The sequence below is a fragment of the Apteryx mantelli genome, chromosome 1 (genome assembly GCF_036417845.1).
Source record: "Apteryx mantelli isolate bAptMan1 chromosome 1, bAptMan1.hap1, whole genome shotgun sequence".
NCBI lineage: Eukaryota > Metazoa > Chordata > Aves > Apterygiformes > Apterygidae > Apteryx > Apteryx mantelli.
In genome coordinates this window covers 90,321,291-90,345,583 of record NC_089978.1, presented here as the reverse complement: position 1 = coordinate 90,345,583, position 24,293 = coordinate 90,321,291, and the positions used below count along the sequence as shown (strand labels likewise).

Genomic DNA, 24,293 nt, shown 5'->3' with positions numbered 1-24,293 from the left:
GTGGATTCCAGTTTGGGACTAGCCCTTCATTGGCTACCAAGATGTTTACCCAGAATTTTCATCTCCTGCCAGTGCATCCAGAGCTTTTTACAAGCTAGAAACCATAATGCATGTATTCTATAACTCTACTAATTATTTTAAAAACAGTAGCAAAACACAAAAAGCAGATTTCATAATTACATAAATAAACTTTGAATGTTTCTTCATGAAAGAAAGATGGCACACTTTTCCGAACTTTACCAGACTGTCTAGTCTTACACTGAACAATTAAATTTTATTTTCTTGTTTTACATCCTGTTAAGAGATTAAAACTGTACTACACCATTTCTTAATGAAATAATTTTGTTTCTCTCCTCTATTTGCATAAAGAAAATACTCAAGACAAAAAACTAAGACGACAAAATCTTAATATGCAGTTTGGTAAAGTTCTAGTCAGTCTTTGAACAACACGTTTATCTATCCAGTAAAGCTTGTGTTAATGCGATGTAAGAGTTTGGCAAATTCAGCTCTAATGGAGCATAAAAGTGCTTTTGCTTGAAAGTGAGATCATTTTTAAAAATTCAAAGCATGATCACTTTTTCCTTTTTTTGTAGGAACAATCTGATACAAGCAGCAAAGCTTAAATAAACTAGAAACATTTCAAATGATCCATAAAGGATTAATAAGCACTGCAGGAAGTCCTATAGGCTCGGCGTATACATTTTCCATCTTTTTCTCCTGCGACAGGCATGACATGAAATTCTAAGCAGAACTCAAGTTTCAAAGTCACTGAATGTTAAGGTCTGCAGCTTTGATACTAGGGTGGAGTGGGGTCACCGTCTTGGAATATTTAATTTAAACAGATAACAAAATATTGATTTTATTAGCATAATAAAGCCCCCAAATTATGGCCCTTCACAAAATTTTTTTCTACTCACAAGTAGACGAATGGACAAAAGCAAGGCAAAAGGGGTAGCAGTAAGCTACAGGCCACTAATATAACAAGAACAAAATGACAGCTATTATTTTGGCAGAGATAATCTATGCTGAAACACAAAACACACGCACACAATTTCTTTCAATACAATTTTCTTGTCTTCCCACTGACTTCTATGATTACCACAGAAAGCAGGGTTCTAAACACATTTCCCAATTGAATCTTCAATCAATAACAGTAAAAATTTGAGAAGGGAGATATGGGAAAATGTATTATAGCATTAGTAAGTGTTTGCAAAACAGACTGAACTTATCAATATGCATAAAAGTTGACAGGGAATAAAAAAATCCAGTAACAACAGACCATACACCTTTACTTTACCAAAACTAGTCAAAAAAAACCCAAACCCCAAACCAAAAAAAACACCCAAATCCCAAAATCCAACCAGTGGCAAAAATGGCCCCAGGCTTGGTTCAAGTGATAAAATCATGAAGTCATATTTTCTTTTGCCTGTAGTACCACATTTGTAAAATAAAGAGCAATTTTGAATTATGAAATGAGCTTGAGTATATGCGAATACTCACAGGTACTTTTTAAACACTAAAAAGAGTGATCACTTAAATAATTTGCAGAAAGTAACAAAACCAAGCTAAACTGAGTCTACCTACTGATGTTCGTTTCATTTTATAAAGAGAAATATTAGAAAAGTAAAAGTCAGAAGCCTGCAAAAAACCCAAAACAATAAAACTTCTGGGATCTCAGATGAAGGTCAACTTGACCTAAACAAACTCAATTTGCAAGCAAGAATCCAGACTTACTGTAACACTGACGTAGGAGAAAACACAAATAATTCATATGAGAATTGAGTGGTCCTTTTGTTGGAAGATGGAAAAGTTTAGCCTCTGCTAAGCATGTAAGGCTCTGCTTACCACCCAGGCTTTCTGTTGGAATCAAAAAGAAGCAAAAGCGGAAACTGTTTAGGTGACAGTTACATACAAATTGGAGAAGAGGTTCGTGAAGAGTGGAAAATAGGGAAAAAATGCAGAAACATAACAGCCAAATACAAAGTTAGAAAAAAAGGCATAAATATAAGAACCAGTAGTGATAATATTAGCCATACTGGGGAGGGAGGGAACAGAGATGTGAGAATGATAAATGTTAGCTCTCAGTGAGAGACTGAAGCTGAAAGGCAAAAATTATGCTGAAATAATACATTAATCAAAAGGAAAAGTGAATGAGAAGAAAGAAGCATAAAAAAATTGAACAAAAGACTAAAAGTAACCATTTCTCTGCATAAAGGCGGCAGTAAGGCCTTACTTGAAATGCTGTCTACAATCCAGGGCACATCACTAAAAAAACAGATAAAAGAAACCAATGCAAAGAGCGGCAACAAAAACACTTCTACAGATACAAAATTTTAAATGGTTACATATGTAACAGATACAGCCGAATAACAGCACTTTCAACTAATATTTGAAAATAAAGAGCAGCAGTCTGAGAGGGTCCACAAGCCTATTACAAAAAGTAAATATATATATATTTATGAAAAAAGGTAAATTTAGACTAGTTGAAAGGAACATTTTTATTACAAATTATCAGACTTAACAGAAGCTGATAGATGTTTAATCCAGTAGTTGTCACAACTTTAATACAATCATCTGCACTGTTAAACAATCCACACTGAGAAATACTACACCTAAATACGCAGAAAAGGGAAAGGATTTTGATAAATAGCGGTAGCCTTCGTATACACAGCAGAACCAGAATCTACATCAATTACAGTGCCTCTTAACATTTAGTTTTGTCACCACTATCTTTGCAAAAAAGGAATAAAAGGGGAACAAAAGACAGTCACTGAAAACAGAAGTTGACAAAGAGAAAGCTAAAAATGTGGACAGCGAAGTATACAGGCAATAAACTCAGTGTTTTGTTTACCTTTCTCTGCAATTCAAAATAGAACTTCAGTGAAACTGAAAAGATGACAAAACCACAGTAGTGAAGCACAGAAATATTTTAAACATTGTATAAAATAGCTTTTGGAATGCCTTGCCACAAATTGTCATACAGTAGCTATATCTGCAGAAGATTTACGTATTCATACAGGTGAAAATACTTCCAGTTTTATCTGAAAAAGTCAGCCACTAACAAGGAACTTGTCTCCTAAAGAAAATATTATTCAAAAAATTTCCTTTAATGGAGTTCCTTGAATCATCAAGCATACAATTCCAGTTAATGTCAGAGATGCATACTACACTAGGCAAGTCCCTTTCTTAATCCTTTGTTCATAGGTTAATACTTAATCAGTCCATGGTTTTAGGCTGCAAAGGCCTATCAAACAAGCATATGGACCAAACATTTTCCAAAAGACTTAAACCAAACATAGCATCTGATTCTCCATGAAGCTTAAATTCGTTTCATTTCAGAATGTGTTCTTTTATGATTCTAGCAGTGCTATAGAAAGCTATCCTGTTGAAGGAAAGTTATGGATGCACAGTTTGCAATGTCAGAGCAGTCTACTTGAAAACTAAAGAAAGAAAAGTTCAGGGAAAACTACAAAATGTATTTCTGATATTTTTTTCTACCTACAACCTTTGCCCTCTCACCCCTACCTAAATTAACTGTTCATTCCTACAACTTCACAACCAAACTCAAGAATAATAAACATATAACTAGCAAAGAAAGTTAATTTTTATTTACTAATTCCAGTTGGCATTAGATCAGCAAACTTCAAACTGGGATGGAGCAGTCAGGTTGTTCCTAATGGAAGCTCAGATTTCCCATTTTAAACTTTTGTCGTGAAAATTGTTCTGTCTTCTCTTATAGTCACAGGATCTTACCACATACAGGGGACCAAAAGAGACAAGGGAAGAGAGGCAGACAGGTTTAAAAGGTAAGTGGATGAGGGGGAAGGAAGGACAACAGAGGGAAGGTGGGACAGACAGAGCAATTCTAAAAATTTGAAAACAGTTTTCAAAGGATAACTATGAAACAGAAAAAAACCCACTCATATAAGACAAAGGCTGATAGACTGTAAGAACTAGGAGCTTCTAGGCTCCTAGTATTACCTGAACAGGAAAAAAGTTATCTGTTAATGAATCTATTTATACAATTTTTACTGCAGAACCTTAATGCGTAACTGTTGAATGTACTTTTATATTTCAGAACAGTATTGAAAACACACGTTATCCTTCTCACTACTCAGAAATAATTAGTAAGCAATTATGGAGGTGGGGTAGCAGAAAGATGGGAGAAAAGAATATCTTTTGTTTTTTTCTAATAGCTTATCAATTTGGCTGTTTCAGAAAACTGAAAAGGCAGAAGTGTTAGGTGTTGAGAGGAGAAATGTTTTCCCGAAGGCATTATTAACAATTAATAATCATTACACAGTGCCTTGTTTACCTGACCTTGTGTAAATTTAGCAGCCTTGTAATTAGACCCATATTTTGCACATTTGTCTATTTCCATGCATCAGATTTGACTCATTCATTCATCCATTAAAATTTGCTTGACAGACGTAGATGGATAATCAGGGTACAATTTGTATTTACTGGATTATAGAAAATTGCCCAAACTGTTAAATTCAAGAAAAGCACATTCTTGTCTTTCTCTTGCAAAAGATGTAAAAGCAATTAAATATCAGAGGATGGCCCCAAAGCTCTCTGAAGAAGTACCAGAGCTTTTATAATCTGATGTCTTTAACAAAACTTTGCTCTAGAAAATGGTTGTTGGGTTAAAAAAAAAAAACACACCTACAACTAACAAGAAAAAACAAGTATCAGCACGTATATCCTCCTTAAGGCACAAAGTACAACAACACAACAAAGTTTACACAACAAAGTAATTCAGCAGTAAGAAACATTTCCCATAAAAGCTAATGTGTTAATATGAATTATAACTTCATTGAAAAGGACACCTTTACTTTTTTCCTTCTCCAATTCAAGAATGAGTCTTACACTGTGAAAACCAAGAATGATTTTCTCCCATTTAACTACTTTCTAGTAATGTTCTAACTTCCTGAGGAAAGGTGGAAGAATTATCCAACTACTACCCTACTACTACATGATCAGAAAAAGTTTTCTAAAATTCAGATATTTTTAAGCATTATCCATAATAATGAAATAATACTAGATAGCATTAAATGTTTGAGAATACAGTTAATTATTAGGCAGTTTAGGACATATCATTTTGCTCCCAGAAAAAAAAAAAAGATATGTGAAGAGAGCCAGTGATCTGTTGATATACACCTCTAGAAATAGAAAGGTATGGAAGATCTCTACTGAGTGTTCAATATGGAAAACAAGAAACAACAGAATGGGAAATGAAGGAACTTATTTACCTCTATGAAAGAATATAGAAGAAAGCTTCAAAGGGAACATGCATGGTCAAGGTGTGCTGGTATCTCATAAAGGTGAGATGGCCTTGTCCGACTAGGACATGTTTTATGGGTTTCTTCTGAAGAAACTGATGGACTTTTGCCCAAGAAGTCAAGACAGATGTACCAATTACAACACTTTTACATTTTTCCTGACTTCTATAATACAAAGGGAGTCTTTGCACAGCTTCTTTCCTGGCCAGAAAAAGCCATTTGTTTCCTTCTATGAATTCCATAGCTCATGACAGAATTTTGTTTTTCTAGCAAAAAGCAATATCTTCAAAATAATAAAGCAGAGACAAGAAAGTGGAAGAATTTTTTTTAAAAACCCTTAAGTTAGATCATTATTTTGGTACCCTTTTTAAGATCACCTGCAACCAAAAAAAAGGGATGTGAAGTACCTGCGAGTAACGAAAGTAAAGTTTATGTTTTAGCAAAGGATTAAAAGGTAGTCCAATAGCTTCTCCTCTAAGGACAGGCACTTTTGTTCAGTCAACTGGATGCAGTTATCTGTGGACTCAGCTATTGTCACCAAATAAGCTGCAATGCAGTGATTTTTTTCACCCTACTTTGGAGAATTTACATATTTTCAGTCATAAGCACTGAAGGAGAAGGGAAAGAAAGAATACCAAGCAAACCTCTTTCCTAAACTAAGAAATTTTAATTTAAACTTTAATAATCTTAGTTCAGCTTTTAACCACTCTCCAGACAAAACTTAAGGTATTAAATGTTCTACATAAAGTGACAAGATGAGACGAAGAAGGCATCAGCCAGAGTCTCCAGGCTCAGTTCATCCACTGCCCTACTAAGAGAGTAAAAGATCTGACACTTCTTGTTGGTCCCTCTCTTTTTAATGGAGGTGAGCAATTAGTCCCAAACCAAAGCTGCTCTCTCTTCCAGAAGATTCCCTGATGTTGGAACAATTCTGTCACTCTTCAGACTCTCTCTCATCTGATATACTGCTGTGTTCAGTGCTCGTTTCACAAGGATAACCCTAACAGAAGCTGAAAAAGCTTAGTACCAGGAGAAAATCTGTGCTACACTGTGATTACAGTCTTTAGATTCTGGTGCCCCAGGAAGTTTCTCTGCTCTGCCAGAGCAGCACACGAACTCCTTCACAGGTTGGAGGAGAAAGCTCATGCCGAGGGCCTTCTGGAGTGCCAGTTTTGCTTTCATTCCAGAAACGTCAGTGGAAGCCAATGGCTGGGACTTTATTTTCTCTGGGAAGGAGGGATGCTATATTAAGAGCTCACAATCATTATCTGAGGTTCAGAATATTCTATGTAGTATCTATGTTCATTGGAGCCATTGGTGGAGATAGCTGAAATTTAATACCAGCAACTGAAATAATCTCATATGCCATCACCTAAATGTTGTAAACTCCAAAAGCTATAGAAACTGCCTAAAAATGGATAGATGGATATTTGGCTCTAACACTTCCAGCATCAGGACCAGATTCTTGTAGCTCTTCATGCACTCACAGATTTCCTGTTCCTCAGTTTCTGGTGGGCAATCCTCAAGGGAGAGGCAGAAATGGGAGCACACTTTCGAGTTTATAATGTTTCTAACCACTAGATATAATATTTTTTAAAGGTCTACTCCATCACCTTCTGAGCCGGACAATGCTCCAACATGCCAGTTCTTAAGTGAAAGGATTAAATTATTTTGTACAGGCATGGCACTACCAGTAAATTTAAAAACATAAGAGGCATAAAAAGGAAACCTTACTTGTTAATATTGCTATTTAGGCATAGTTGGAATGTACTAAAAAAAATCTACTAAGTCTATTAGAAAAAAAGAATTCACCTGAAGAGACTACCACAGATAGTGTGAGAGGTCCATCTTGCATTTTGTCTTTCACTAACCTGTTTGTTTACTTTAAGGATGTCATCTGTTTTTGTCATTGAAGGTCTTCCCTACTGAAACACAGTTTTTAATGGCCTCCTAGTGCTGTGTCATGTTTGATCCCTTCCAGCTGGCTTAGTGTCTCATCACTAGAAAATAAAGACAAGAAGTGGAAGGATTTGTGGCTCAAGAGCAACAACACAGCTCCTACCTCCTGGATCCATTTGTTTAAAAAGTTACCTAGGATTAAGCTGGGAGTGGAGGGATGGGAAGGGAATAAATCTGTCTTTATGTCTTTTCTGGAGAAAGAACTCGCCTGTAATCACACTGACTGCTCCAGTATGAGAGATTAGGTCTGGCTTATGATGCTGGCATCTCTCCTGTGTGCAGAACTGTGTCTAGAAAAGCATCACTTTAATTTATATAGCAATTCAGTGTGCTTCTCATTATGAAAGTCTACGAAATCCTAGATCATTTTCCTTATTTTGATTACGACCTCAGATTCTCCTCAAATAGGTATTTGCTACTCAAGATTTTTCTGAATAACGTCCCATTACTGACTTATCAGCATCTTGCCGCTAGCCTCATGAAGCCCTTCACAAATGGACTCACTAGAAGACACTGGAAAACAAAAAACAAAAAAACCCTTCAGAGTAACCTGACTATTTCTTAGCAAATTACATAGGCTTGTTTTGTTAATTCTAAGTTTTTAAGATGTTTGACCTACTCTTGTTAGGAAATCTCCAAAGACAAGTCAGAACATACAGGATTTTGAATAATTAATTCTCTGTAAGGTGTTTCCATCTCTTTCACTTGGGGGAAGTAGGTGTGTTTAATCCTAAAACTATGGGTTTTTAATCCTAAAACTACCTTATGTTTAGCCAGCCAGGAAACTTTCTCAAGAACCATATCACACGTCAGTTTACTTCACTACTCCTACTTCATTGATTAAAAACAACAACAACAAAAAAACAAAACCAAAAAGCCTAAAGACCTAAAGATCCCCAAAAGATGTCCCCATTAAAGGAACAAGACACTATAAATGCTGATCCCCTATCACAGAGAGAAAAAGAGAGACAGAGAACAGTAAGAGGGAGGGGAAATTTGATTAATTGCTGTCTTTAAACAAGCGTAAAAACACACACAGAAATGCTGAAGGATAGTGTAAAAAAGCATCACCAACACTGCATGAACTACTGGAAGACAATCTAATATTTCTGAATAACTGTATTAATCTTCTTATTGCCACTCTGTGTGTGTGCGTGTGTGTGCGTGTGTGTGTGCGCGTGTGTGTGCATATATGCAAGTGCACACAGAGATTAAAAAAATTAACTTTTACCAAAATTTCAAATTCTAACTTAAATCTTTGTACTTGACAGATGGTCATATGAATGGGTTATTTGGTATCTCCTAGTTCTATTGCAAGACCATCCAGCATTAACTGCTTCAATCTAAGGGGGGGGAAGCATATTATCCAATAAAAATTATTATATGAATTACAAAATTATTGCAAAAATGTAACATTATATTCTGCATCACACTTAAGTATAAGCCATTTTGTTGTCTGGATCTTTTGGGGGGTGAGGGGGTTCTTTGTTTTTAAACAATTCTGGCCCCTTTGTAGTATATTCGAATGTTGCTTTGGATATTAAATTGAGAATTTATCTTAAATGGAAACAAACAACTTCGCTAAAAATTAGACATTTATGACTTGCAAATTACAGATACTAATTATTTTCAGTATATACAATTATGATATTCTCAAGAGGTATTAATTTTGGGACAGATGTGCTTTCATCATGTAATTTGGAAATTAAGTTACACTCTCACGTATGGGAACTCAGAAGTCTGAATTTGTGTAAGGATAGGATTGATAGAGAGGAATTTTGTCTTGCTAATTTTCTCTCTCTCTCTCTGATGAGAGTGTGGCCAGCAATCCTCACAGCTGGGTTGCCTCGCACTCAAAGGAATGGAGGCTGACTGCAGAGTTGATGAGGATACACTTCCACTTGACTCCACCTCCTATTTTGTCCTTTCAGATAATTCTTCCAAATCCAGTAACTTCTATAAATTTAAACAATAATTAAGATATCCCAATCGTAAAATATGCACAATCCTACATCTGTCTCAGGTATGACAGAGAGTAGAAATAAGTATTGCTAATGCAAACATCTGAAAAAAGACATTAGAATACACATAATCCAAACACAAGGTAATAATACAGAGAGTTCCATCAAATGAGGGGAAAAGGAAGGATACTTGTATGCTGAGGGCCTTTCATCAGGAAAGGAAAGCTGGCTATTACAAAAATTCTCTCTTTGACAAGCACATGTGTATAGTCTTCAAAGACACGGTGTGACAAGTGGTGAAGAATAAAGAGCACAAGAAAAAGTGCCAGTTAAAGAAGCCTCTGGGATGATATTGTTGCTGACTGTGTGGATTAACTAAAGAAATCCACTCTTGTTCATACTCCCTGTCTTCCACATTGGAACCATGCATTAACTACCAATACAGAAAGTAAAAGACAAGACAAATGTAGTATTGCTTTCCAGTCCAGTATAAAAACAAACTGATCTTCAAACATCAAGGTTTTGTTCATATTCTTCTACAGGAGGTTGAAAATAAAGACGCAAACATGCAGAATGTCTACTATAATTGTAAAACTATTTTATTTTTTATTTTTAGAGGCAAAGTGTGCAGTCACTGCATAAACATCTCTGCCTAGAGATCTTTACTGATAGCCATGCGGATTTTTGATGCCTGTCTTGCAGATGCTACACAATGATGATGATTTTGTTCAGAAATAAAAAAATCCAGTTGTCAAATTCTGCAGAGTCTTAATTTTCATGTAGGAATCTGGGATACATTTGGAAAACCTCAGAAATGTCTTTTTCTTGTATATATGTGGATTCAAAACATAACACAATCTATCAGGCTAAAGATACTTGATCATCTTTCATCTGAAGAGCTCCAGCTATCCAAGACAAGTAGTCTTTGTCATTTAGCTGCTGTAACAGTTTTCACAGAACTATATAGCTTTTTTTTTTCCCCCCTCCCTTTCTTCTGTACTTGCTACAGCTGTGGGCAGACTGAAGAGACAATAATCTTCAGCATGACATGGAAACAGGGAGGGGAGGTTCATCTTTAGCAATAAAAGGGCCTTTAACACAGTGTGCCACCACAGAACACAGGGGAGTGCAGCACAGGTAGAGTTGCCAATTCTCCAAGCTCATTTTGCAAAAAAAGACGGTATCATAAAACATGTATTGATGAATAAAAAGAATAGAGTAACTCATGTTTACAGTTTAGGAAAAAAAGTAGTGGTAAAGTCTGTCAGCAGATGCTATTTAATGAAAGATAATCTGAAGACAAATCTAGCCAACCTGACTGATAAGCTTCAAGGACTCTTCACAAAGACCTACAGATAGGATGCTCTGAATGGGCCAACATCTGTTGCACACAGCCTCAGTATCTGACTATACCTTAGAGCAAGATTCTGCATCCAAATCACAGTATCTTCCAGAGCAGGCATACAAAGCAGTTATCTTCTTAACACTTGAGGATAAAAAAAATAATTTGCATATATCCACTGAAGGAAATACTGATGTTCTGTAGAAAATAGAGACAGGGTAGCACTTACTATGACCTTGACTTCTGAACAGGACAGTGAAGCAAATGCAAAACCCTTTTATGAAACCATGTCTAATGTAAAGCTGTTTTGCGATTTCTCTCAGCAGGTGGGAACATTCTTATTTTACAAGCAGTAACATCTCCTTTGAATCCCAGATGATCCAAAACTTCTTAAGTCTGTTTCTCCTAAATTTAAATAAACCTGCAGAAGCACAGGTCTTCATAATTTCATGAGTCAAGAAGAGCAACAAATGGCAATCCTAACAGTATAATAAAGAGCACAGAAAAAAAAGAATTGCTAGAATTGACACTGTTGTCTCCTCCTAGAATAAAAGAAATGTTATAGCTGAAAAGTTTGAACTACGCTGTTGATCTGTTCAATCCTTGAATGCTTAAACATTCACCCATTCCCTCTTTTCAGCATCAAAACTCATAAGAACTAAATAGCTGTTTAAATTAAGTTGAAAATAAGTTTTTGAAATAACCTTCTAGGCACAAACCCTGCATATGATGAGATTTCTAATACTGGAATCTCTTTACTTAAGGAATAGCTCATTTAATTTTATAGAAAAGCATCTTACTAAGAAGTGGAATAGTGACTAGAAGCTAGTGGAAATATGTTTTGATAGTTTTAACTCCTTTAAACCAGAAAATGCAAATAAATCTTTTAACAGCCAAGAGTGGGGAAAAATAAATACCTACAAGACCCACCCCTACAATGCTAAGGAAAGCATGCTGACGAAAACGTAGCAGAAGCTTTCAGTGTATCCATCCTCTGTCCCCCCTTCCAACCCCATTGTTTTGTTATTCAGTAATTTTCAGGAAAGCAAATTACAGAAGAGAGCAACAAACAAAAATATATACAGAAGATATATTTACATTTAAAGTTGTATATTTACAACTTCATAATTTCATACCATTATTAGAAAACATTCCGTATTTTGTTCTCTTATAAGCCCACTCAACTCTGAATTACACAGATAAACCCACTTTAGTGCTTAATCAAAAGGCTTAAGGTAAGATGTTTTAACTTCTTAAAATCAGTGTTGAACCATGGATTTCTTTATCTTTAGCAACTCCTAAGAAAACATTTCTGATAACCACATTATTTTTAGGTCACAAATGTCAAATCAATTCGTCTTTGCGGAAAGAAAGATGTCCAGGGAAAGTGTGGTCTCCTCAGGTTCATAACTGAACTTTGATTCTCCTGAGGGATGCAAGCTGAAACAGCTGTTTGGGAGCTGTAAGTATTGCTAGTTACTCACACATCAACCAGCATCAAGTACTCAAGATCAACAGACAATCTTTTGTGTCATCTCCTAGCAAGCTGGTTACGTGTTCTCTAATATTAAGAGTTTCCATAGAAGTAATATGGACTTAATTTATTGTTTGAGATTTTGCTCATTTTTTGTTCCAAGTTAGACATAAGGCATTAACTGTATCAAAATTCAATGATAATTGGTGGTTTTAGACCTACTTTAAATTTTAATTAGTTTAGCTGGACTTCTGCTCCTTGTCATATCTCAGATTAATTACAGGCTAGTGGGATCCTTTTCCATTCAAAACTGCATTCAAATTTTCACTAAACATAGCAAAAATCTAAACAGACTTAAAAATGGATATCTCAAAAACTACTATAAGAAGAATGACAAACATGGAAATTTGATCCTTTCATCATCAGTGATTTGTTATGAATCCCCTTGTGATTCACTACTTGTTATTAAAACAGTCTCAGAAAATGTGAATCCTATAATGCTATATAACATCCATAGCACTTTGTCAATCCAAGGTATCAAAGGAGAGTATGCTTGCTCACTCCTTCTAAAAGTGGCTTGCTCAGGCACTACTAGTAATGTAATTCTGGTGGACTTAGGTTGCACAGATCCACCCAAGATTTTAAGTCCTTGCTACTGAGTCTTGTAACAACTACTGTTATTAGTACACTAAAGCTACATACTTTTGGTTAACTCAGGGCTAACTCAGATACACAGAGCTGCAACCAAATCTCTATATTACAACATTAACATGCTCTCCAAGTGCTGTCAAAACTCCTCATTGCTTCTGCTGGGGCAACAGATCAGTTTCAACAGAGTATCTTCAAAGATAGTGCTTTCTGTAATCCTCTGAAGGCAACAATGTCTTGTTATCAGAGTAATTCAATCATCTAAACCTTACACACTTAGTGGCACACACAAGTTGCCACTGACAAGCTTAGTTTTAGTCTGTTGCACCAAGACCCATTTCTTAGAACTTGTTCCAAGCGGTGGGCAGCCTGGGGAACCTTTTCTACAACAAACAGATATATCTCTAGTGTCATTAAGAATCTTCTCTGGCAATGTACCTGATCATGGCCTCAGCACTTGAAAAGCCAACAGCAAACAGATACGACTCCCTTGCTGATGTTCCCTCACTCTCAATGGCTGAAATTCTGAGGGCATAAAGTCACACTCAGTTTCACTCAGCCATCAGTGAGATGGATGCATGTCTGTCATGGCTAGTAAAATCCAATGAAAAGAGTTAAACCTTTTGTAAAGACATATCGATCACTACTTTGAAACACTTCGCTAAAAATCATATTGATGCTGTAAGTCTAAAACAAACAATTCCTTTACTGTAACTCCTCCATGATCTGCCCTGTAAAAGTGAATCAATTCTAGCTAATAGATGCTATGAATGCTGTGACAAATAACTGCTTACTCATCCCCAAAATGCACTATACATGGTGACCAAAGGTTATCTTCTATTATTCAATAAGTGTAAATTACATCAGCAAAGACAGACATATACTGCTTTCACATAGTAGCATACTGATTGCTCTGTTTCTTCAGTAACCAAGATATTTATGATTTCTCCTGGTTAACCAAAACATAGTTTTAAATACAACCCATTTGTTGGCCTCAAACAAGGAAAGAGTGAGAAGATGCTACTGTGGAGGGGTGGAGAAAAATCTTGAGAATCTGATGCCAGCTTCCCTTCCCTCTCTTGGGAGAAGCTGTGAATGGAACCACATTAATCTTTTATCTTTCACTCCCATTGCTTTCCCTTCTGGCTTGACTTGGAAGCTTTCAATACTAAGAATAAACGTCTCAGTTTTTGTATATCTGAACCCAAACCACAGTGATGTAATTTCAAACTTGAAAAAGATTCAGAAATGCGTTTACATAAAATACTTCTCAGAATAATCATTGGAGTTATTTGGACAGCATATCCTAGCAATCCGATTGTGCCTACCACCACCAACCGGTACCTCACCTCCTTGTATTTTCTGGCTCTACATACTGTTCATCACATGCCCATATATCCCTAGTACACCAGCACAAAAGTATTTAAAATACTGAACTACTGCCACTACCAAGCACCTTTCTCCCACTCTAAAGAAACCTCTTATCCCAACATAACCACCAAACAAAGAAGCTTCCAATTCATGACTGTTTACGAGAACATGATTACAAAAGTCATCACCATCATTTACAATCATATTTTCACCTGTTCATGTGGTGTTCACCTGTGGGTTGTTGGCAATACACTTGATTGCAGTGTGGGAGATTCCAGGTTCACAACCAGCCCTGTTATCTTTGTTCTGTTAAGCAAATATGCCATGCTATCCCCAAACCTATGTGAATTTTATTGCCTCTTACAATATTACCTTGCTTACCAATCTTTTACCTTTTTAAATGCACAAAATACTAATGCAAAACCTGAGAATATATACAATAACCACAACAGTAATATATATATAAAAATAATAATTCAAAAATCTTGAACCAGTGTACCAACATGCTTTTATACTGTGACCTAATGTGCAAGCAGTAGACCACCCCACCACAGGTAAGAAATGAGAAATTTTGAGGGCTACTGAACACTGAATTTTCGCAGCGGAACAATACAAAGTTATTTAGCAGTGTTCAATAGCCTTCAAACTCACTTCTGTCTGTGGGTTAGAGTTGTCCAGGAGAAAAAGACTGTAAAATAAAAACATAGCACAATACAGGCTGGATAAATATTTGTTCAATATTTTTTATCCCTGTTAAGGTTTGCATCATTTTATGCATTTTAAAAAGTATGAACAGATCTAGAGATGTTATACATTATTAATCAAAGAGCATATAAAAAGCATCTATATAAAAACAAATTTTCGCCTGTAAAGATACTACTAATGCCACAGGTGTATATTTGAAAACAAGACAAAAAATGGTGATTCAGGGATAACAAATTCACAGTCTAAACAGTTTAGTATAAATTTTGATATTGCTCAAATGATACATACAATATAGGTTATTTTTAATTCAGTTCTTTTTAAGTTGGTAACCTTCCCATCTCAACAGCTGAATAAGATACGGGATTCATTTTTATGAATGTGAATACTCATGTTTACAGGGCTTTTTAAAAATGTGATTGCCCAGTTAGCATTCAATTATCAAACTCTCAAAAATGAGTATTTGAGTATTCAAGCTGGAAACAAAACAATTTCCATCATAATAATTAGATACTGTTACTATACAAGAAATTACACTATTCTTAGCATAAAAGTTGGCCAGTTTTTCCATTTACGCTTGCACGTTTCAGCCTTCACCCATTCTCTAGCATGGATGTTTCATTGATAGCTGAGGGTAACACTTCAGAAATGAACTAGCTAAACAAACTTCCCAGCAGCACTTGACAGAGCTACACCTATTCTTCCCCATTTCCAAAGCAGTACAGAATTAATTACCAGTTCTATGGATCTATTGTAAGTATAATAGACTAAAGAGCTATCACAGACACATTTATTGTAAAAGCACAATCCCAAGAGTGTCTAGTAGAGGGCCAAAACGATTAACACAAATGCTTTGTCAGATCAAAGATAAAACCTGCACCGCCCAATTGAGGAATGAATTAGAACAGTGGGTTATCTTTCAAATTAACCAGGGCAGTTAGTGAGGAAAATTTCATGAAAGTGTAATTCTTAGCCTTTGTGAATCCACACAGCAGGCATTCTGCCAGCTGACAAGATGATGAAATTTTCATGCTTAAAAAAGCCCTCTTCATTTCCCAATTTAGATTAGCTAGCATTTCTCTCTTTTCATCTATTTGCTCTTCTGAAGCAGAATTAAAAAAAAAAAAAGAAAAACAAGATCAATCTTTCAGAGAATAATGCATCTCTGAAAAGAACTAAAATCTTTGCATGTCATTTCTTAGATTACTCAATATATTTACAGTTAGGAGTAAGATTATCAAAACTGATATATCTTAATACTATTAAGAAATTCATAAATGCTGGAGCAATGGTAGATACAATGGTTTCACAAGGAAGATATAAAACACTCAATGTTTAATGGGGAAAAACGATCAGAGAAACAGAAAACTTTACACAAAGGTGAGTAATTTATAAAAACAATGGGATTGTAGCAGGCTTACAAAATTCTATTTACACACTTAGGTGTGCATCTTTTTAAAGCAAGAAAGTAAATCATCATTACATTTATTTATCTATCAGCTTCACATGCCAAAAATGGCAAGTAGGTTTTATACTTTATTTAGATTTTATCACAGTTTTCCCCGCCATAAATTTACATGGCTATATATAAAAGCATTTCAATAGATTAAAGGAAACAACATGCAATGGTCTTACACACTTAAAGCCTGATTCAAAGCTTACTGAAAAAAGTAAACCTATTCATTTCAGTGAGCTGAGGATCAGGCCAAAAGGCTCTTGATAAAGCTATAGGCAAAAATAAAAGGTATATCACTATTAAAAAAAAAAAATCATTTTCACAGTTCTGTTTTTGTATTATCTGCTATTTGACCAATGTACAAATAACAGTAATATCTAAAAATAAATAAAATCAGAATAAATGGAGTGACATAAACTTAAATGATTTATTTGCCTATTTTAAATCAATACTTTTGTGTCCTTTAGATGCAACCACTACAATGGCAGACTGCTAAACAAAAACCTCAAAGTTTCACAAAGGTTTTGCTCAGACAACTCTTCTGCACACTATTTCTGGGTATGATGTTATAGCTTATGGGATTATATATGTTAGTGCAAACACTCATTTGATGAATTTCGACTCTAGCTGTTATACAACCACTACAAGGACGTGATGAAAGGAATAAACTAAAACTCCCAGCACCTGCTTTTCTAAGAGCTAACAGGACAAAAAGTTTTCTCACCCAACTCAGTGGAAAGTCCTTTTTCTAAATGAAAATTATTGTCCCATTTGGAAGTTACTTCTGACAACAAAAATAATCTCACATTTCCAGAGCCTGAATGTATTCCAAAGTCAAAAAGTAATTTTAAACCTTATTATTTTAACTAACCAAGTTAAAACTTAATTCTCAGTACTAAAAACATAACCAAGTTAATAATGCTTTCACTTACAAGGACACATAAATTCCTTTTGAAGGACACATTATTATCCTATGTACCATATAATAAGATATTTAATAGATTTTAATACAATGTAAACCAAACTATAATGTTCAATATTGAAATATTTCATAGTTTGATTCACAGCTTGGCGTTATAAAAAATGGAGAAGACAGTAAAATATTACACAGCTTTTCACCCTTATCTGTAATAATAATTTTTCCTGTCCTCAAATGTATCTTCCTTCATTCACCAAGTTTACTATTGCACATCTGATGCTCATAATGTTTTCTAGCTCTTTGTAGGCCAAAAATTACTTAGCGCTTGGCATTGTGTAGTATCATAATGTACATCCATAAAATCTAGAAAAGTTAATCAGAAGCAACTTTCACACGGAAGTAATCTGTGTAAGTATACTACCTTGGCATATAATATACACATTACACTACACAATGTAATAGCATAGTAAAATCATTTGACTGATAATTTTGCAGCCAGATGCACTCTGAAACAGAGTAACATAAGATCTTGCATTTTGGTCACTTCACTTGTACAAGCCATCTACCTTCAACTTCAACGCAAAGGAAAAATATCCTGTCTTGTAAAACACCGTCTGAATTTAAATAGTCTAGGCTAAAGTTTTGTGCTCCTTCTGAAGCAAAGGTCTTCAAAAGATGTATTTATAGATTCAGAAGCTACCACATCCCCAAAAAAGAGCTTAGAAAACACTTACCTACAGTAGCAATAGAAGTTAATATAGAAGAAAAAACACAAAATGCACATTTAATATTAAACTATAATTAAACTTACTAGGACAAATTATTAGCACTGTAGCTCTCTGCAAAATATACCTTTTAATACTTAAGAAAATGAACTATGAATTAAGCACGCCATTCATTTACAGGCCAAATTTTCAAAAACAATTTAGATTTTTGGTGTATACCCAAGACTTTGATTCAAAGGTTCTGACCACCCAATACTACCACTTCCTTCAAAACTGATGTCTGATGGCCTGAGAGCTGTGAAAACAGGCCCTACATTACACAGCACCCCTTGGAAAACGCTATTCATATTGCAGAATATTTTCTGAATACTTACATTATAATATTTTCTTAGGTATCGTCTAATATCCAACAGTAATTTGTTGTTCATTTGAACCACATAGTTGAAAGGAGGCTCCTCACATTCACTCTTACTGCACCTTTGCAAGCTGGGTTCAATAAACCGCCCCTGAAAACAGAAGTTTAGAAACAGTTCATCATGTCAGCAGATGATGGCACCTAAGTCATCACAGCCATTTGTGTATGAAGTACCTACATAGACATAGGACACAATTTTTAAAAAGAATAGTATTTTTTTTTAATTACATCTCTAAAACTTGGACCTTCTTTCCTCCCATCACAGTTGGTCACACATCCATAAGGACCTCTCTAATACAACATACAGTTTTTCCATTCTCTTCTTATTGAAAGGCCTTTTGGGGAACATACCCCTTCATCGACCGCAAAATAGATCATTCCACAAGTGATGCTGAATAAAAGATTAATCTATGGACAAGTCACCCCCCTGCCAAACAACACAACACTGGTTTATCGTTTTATCAAGGACACAAAAGTTTTGTCCAAGCTGACTGATCAGAACACTGAAATCAACCTTAAAGGTATCAATTAAGAAATTACCAACAGGGCTACAAATATAAACCTCATTAAACCAGAATGAAGTGATAATATTTTATTTTCCCCAAATGCAAAGAATAGCTCTTAAAAGTTCTCATTGACCCAAAACCTTCAGAATGCCTGAAATTAAAACTTCAGTTTCTAGAAGTAATGTGTGAACAGCTAAAATCAAGGTGATAGAATTCTCATTAAAGTAACATCCTGATGGGTTGGATAGTCATAAAAATTTTACAAAACTTTCTTTCTAGTTAAGGCTTAACATCTAAGCTTTTCTGATCCGTCTTGGCTTAACTCCCCCCCCCCCCCAAATTCCAGGTGGAAATTTGCTTAAAAAAAAAAAAAAAGTTTGACATCCAATTCTTTACAGCTAGCCCATCTGCAATTTGTCAAGCCTCCATGCAATTAACTATCTTATTTACAGCTGTAATGAACAAAAGTCAAGGATTTACAAAGTATTGCTCGATTTGCGTCTGTCTTTTCCTCTTACTTGCTTCCAAAGACTGCTTTATTTTGATTCGAAAAAAATGTGAAACATCTGCTGTTTGTCCAAATTAACTTAAAATAATTACTTTTAATTTAGATAAAAGATTTATTTGCTTTCATTTTCAAGGTTTTCACTACTCTGAAGCTTGCTAATTTGCCAATGACTAATACATGCATAACATCGCTGTAGAGTTAAATACTTGGCCCTATTTCAAGTTGTGATCCAAGGTCAGAGATACATTTTTTGGCAGAACTTCTCAACAAGAATGTAACCTTATGACTTTTTATGTTCAATATACAAAGACAGAAGGAAAGATAATGCAGAAAAACCTTCCGTCAAGAATGGAAGTGGGATGTAAGAAGATAAACACAAATTTTAAAAACACTCCATTCCAATTAATATGATTTAGGATAAGAAATTGCCATTGCTGTAAGAAGGTTTCATTAAACAGAGAACTGCAAGTTACTAAGGTGTTAAGATAAGGATTCCTTAAAAGTTACAGTAACAATCATTCATGAATGAGGGCAAACAGATTAATGAAGCAAGATAATCTCACATGTTCTCCTAGACTACAATGTTCCCAGCTGAAATACAAAAATGGGATAAACATTTCAGCACTGTCCTATCAGCAAATTTCTGTTCCTAAGTTATAAATAACAGGACTACAACAATATGGTATCTTCTCCTGCATCATATGAATCTCATCTGAAAAGCTCTTTTTTCTGCACGTATTTTCCTCCTCACGAATGAGCAGAAATGAGACAAAAAAAGAAACTAACCGAACCATCAAAGACATTGTCATAAATATTTTCTGTTCCGCATTTGGGGCAGCAAAACTTGAATCTCTCACAATCCCTATATTTCTCCTCATCAGTGAGCTGAGCTGGGCCACCAAGCAAGGCATCATTCTCCTCATCTTTTTGGTAATGGTGATGGACTCTGAATTGGGAGGGATCCAGTCCTATTAATAAGGAATAAAAATTTCAAATACTAAGAGGTCAACCATGCAAGTAGGCTTACTTTTTACAGGCTTGGTAAAGCAGATGCAAAAGTTACAAAATGTAAATTCAGAAGCTAAAAAAATCTATTCTTACAAAAAAAACCCTTTATAATACATAAAGACATTTTACAATTTTTAACCACTAATGAAAGTTCATGAAACATGAAGAAATTGTCTGCTTATCTTCTTATGCAAGATTGCTTTATAAATAAAACAAGCACATTGCATTATCATGGGACTATGCAACAGAACATTTTGTTTCTGAGGAAACCCACTCCTAATGGATGGCTTTATTGTTATTTTCTTCTTAAGTTTCATTGAAAATATTTCAATAAAAATGTGCATCGTTATTAAGAAACAGTCTTTAAATCAAAATGGCACCATTAAAACCGAAAACAGAGAATAAAAACCCCATTAAAGAAACGCGGGTGCACTACTATTACCAACTCCTTCAAGTCCACACACAACTGCCAACTCTGATTTCAATGCAGTGGTCGATTTCATTTTGGCTCAGTGGTTAACAGCATGTAGGTTTCAATCTAATGCACTGGTTAAAATTCAGCAGCAGCAGCATTTAGAACGACAGCGCTGGAGACAAACTGCTTTATTTTTCAGTGCCAGAACTCAAGAATTTAAACAAATAAATATACAAAAGCGATTCTAAAAATACTGATTCGACCGCAAATGAATAAATAAGCAAGCAAGCAAGCAAGCCCCAAGTTCACTGCCCTAGGAACAAGACTGCCAAAGTAAACTTAAGAAAAATTCACATTTTTGGTCATTCTTTGTCATGCTCAATCTTTTAAAAGTCCATTTATTCCATCTATAATTTTAAAAATCTGGAAAAACAGCACATTCCAGAAAAAAATATAATCTAACGAGCATATACAGGAAAATGTTTAGGAAACCATGGCTTACATTACTATTAATATGAAAAAGATCAAAGGAAACACTGAGAAATTTTTTTTAACATAAGCTAATTAAGCCAAGCAAAAGATTACCATGTATTACCCTACATCATGTGTAAACTTCAATAACAAATGTAACAACACTATAGAAAAAATTAGAAAAAATTACAAATAGGAAATGAAGTTAGATTTTAAAACGCTTCTTAACCTTACCATACAGTACTGAAAGACCTAAAGAAAATCTCTGGGAAAAAATATTCAGTTTATCTATTTAAATATTATCACACTTACAAATCAATTGTGTTATACAGGTAGATAAAGACTATCTTTACAGAAAAGGTTTGATATTTGTGATTTTATTATCACTATTCTAAACTACAAGCATAAAATAAAACAAATTCAAGGAAGAGAAAGAAAGAATTCCATTGCCAAAAAAGTTCAACTGGTCCTTGATAAAAAAGGATTTTCACTAAAAATGTAATCGTTCTTTCCAATTTTAATTTTATCAAAAGAAAGATGTCAATGCATAAGGGTCACATTTCATCTCAAAGAGATTCTTAAACTTTTAATACAGTTTTACTCTATTCTTTAAAAAGAAGAGCAAGCAAAGCAAAAAACATTCCTAATAGCACACTGTACACTCTAATATATATAGTGCCTTAAAAGAGACTCGGAGGGGGGGGGTGTTGGAGGGGGAAAAAATGGTTGGTAATATATTTGCTCTTTTAAAAAAGAAAAAATATATTCTGCAACAAATATACAGTAGATAAAAGTTTTAGCAAGGGGACTTGAGTGTTGTTAAATATTAAGATTTTGCAAATGGGAAAGACCAAAAATCAACTGAAATATGCAGTAGGTTGGATCTAAGACACTAATGGTAAACACAAATATTCTCACTTTGGTGTGAATTCAGAAGTGGAATGAAAAAAGATCATTGCAACTTTATGATACAGATCCTATCAAATATTCAGTCAGAAATCTATCTTGTTTTCCAAAAGATAGTAGAGCAAAATATTTCACTAAACAAAATATAAAGGAGTTATGTTTTGTCTTTCAGTCAACTGTAGCTTCCCACTATCCAGTCAAAAACGGTGAGAGCAAATAAGCACATGGACATTTGGCAATAATTTAACAGAGCAAAATATTTCTTTGTTAGTAGAATCTAAACCACACTTATTTCAGAACTTTCTTAGCTATTCTGGCTGGAGAAAACAACTTGAAAAATATTGTGATGATTCAAGTGTACACCTAACTTCTGGTATGCAAACAGCCCCAGTGAATTCAAAGGGACTACAACTTAGGCTTTTAAAGCACATGCCTACCTTCATTATCTGGTGGAATTGGGACCTATTTTAGCTATTATGTCCTTTCAGGGACAGTTAGTTGGTTCAATTAATCCATTTCAGTACACCAACTTGTATCCTCTTGCAACAGGTCATGCTGGTCATACTACCCTATTTGATAAACAAAACAGGGAATATCTAATGGATGGAAATAAAAATATGTTTTTTGCAATTTTTTAAAAATGAAGAGAAAGAGACTTTAAGCAATTAACCTCTTTGAACTCTTATTTTTTACATGACATTGAGAAAAATCAAAGGGACTTTGACTTACTAGAACATAAAACACTTCTGGGACTATTAGTAAATTATCTGCACACAGGCAGGCTTTCGGGCCTCACAAAAATTGCCAAGTTGCATGCATGACAAAGAAAAAAAGTATAACAATTAAAAAAGCATGCAGATCAAGTTGGCACAATAGAAGTAAATAATACAAGAAAGTTCCAGAAGTTGTTCCTGATTATTGTAATATAATTAAGACATTTATTAACTAGCAAGCAAGAATGTCATTTAAGAAGCTGAAAAAAGGTAAAATATATTTTTCTAGTCAGAGTATTTTCAAATTAAAATTTCTGCAGATCGTTTTTTTCAGAATGCCCACTCTCTGCTACTCCTGCACTCTCTCAAGATGATAAAGTGAGTGGTGAAGAGAAAGCAAAGCCTCACGGAGCTTCAGCTTTCAAGGAAACGCGTGGGAAAGTGCTCTCAGATTTACTTACTTCCACAGACTCTTTAACTAAGCCTGCGTTTTGTTTCTGGCTCTTGCCCTCTACGTGCAGGCTGGGCTGAAGGCAGGCTCTCCTCGAAGGTACGCGAGCTGACAAGTTTCTCTGCCTCCCCCCCGGCTCACGGGAGACGTGGCGAGCCAAGGGAAAGAGTGGCTGGTGCTGCCACCTCGAGGTGAAGGCTGCGCGCTGCTGCTGAAACCCGCAGCGACGCAAGGAGAAACCCACGGCAAGGTCCAGCGCCGCACAGCCCCTAACTGGCTGCTCGAGTCCCACCGTCCACGTCCCCAAATCACGAACCGCGAATTTTATCCAGAGCTATAAAACTAACGACAAAGGCATTTCCATCTTAAAAACGTGCGCTTCTATTTTCTCCTCAACTTTGCCTGAAACAGATCCCGCCGTATTTCAAAGCGAGGTCACTTTCTGCATGGGAGTCTTAAAAGGGCTTCTTACGCACGGCTGGGACGTGGGACCAATTTAACACTGGTGTGGTGAATTAAGTAAGCAAATAGTCGATCAGTCAGGTCACTACACTGACACAAATGTAGGGTCAACTTCCAACAAACATTTCCATGTGTAGGCAAGACTGGCTCCAGACAACAGTATTTTATTTTATTTAGAAATATCAGCAATAAAGAAAAAAAGCTTTATACGAAGAGGACAACTTGCTCTCTAAAAAAGCCAGTCTCTAAACCTGTCATTAAAGCCAAACCTGCACTGCTAACAAACTCTGATTGCAAGCCCCACTGCAGGGGTTGCACTTCCCCTTGCAGCCGAGATCCCTTCTCTGTGGAGCGTCCGCAGAGATGTACCTGCAGGCTCTAATCTCCTCAAGCTTCTCATCCAGTCGTGCAACTCAAGACACTGGGGAATATCTGCTCAGCAAGGCACACACTAACACAGCTTAGCAAGGCCCAGTTTCTAAATAGGCCTAGAGCACCCCTCCCCCCCCCCAAACCCAACTAGATGACAAACACCAAAATTCATACACTTTGGAGTTTATCGCTGTACTGTCACGGACTTTCACCCTTTCTTTAATCTT

General features: G+C 35.5%; 1 protein-coding gene across 3 annotated transcripts in view; it reads right to left on the bottom strand.

Moving 5' to 3' along the window:
• The window catches only part of POLA1 (DNA polymerase alpha 1, catalytic subunit), a 216,034-nt gene that overhangs the window by 96,496 nt on the left and 95,245 nt on the right, over nt 1-24,293 (bottom strand). For 2 of the 3 annotated variants that reach the window (XM_067297476.1, XM_067297486.1), the window contains exons 33-34: nt 20,055-20,236; nt 18,214-18,345 (exon numbers count right to left, since the gene is read on the bottom strand). In XM_067297476.1, coding sequence (XP_067153577.1) covers nt 18,214-18,345; nt 20,055-20,236 — 314 coding nt within the window. Of the gene's footprint in view, nt 1-7,231; nt 7,283-18,213; nt 18,346-20,054; nt 20,237-24,293 lie in introns of those variants that run through there. The other variant, XM_067297496.1, reaches the window with a different exon arrangement.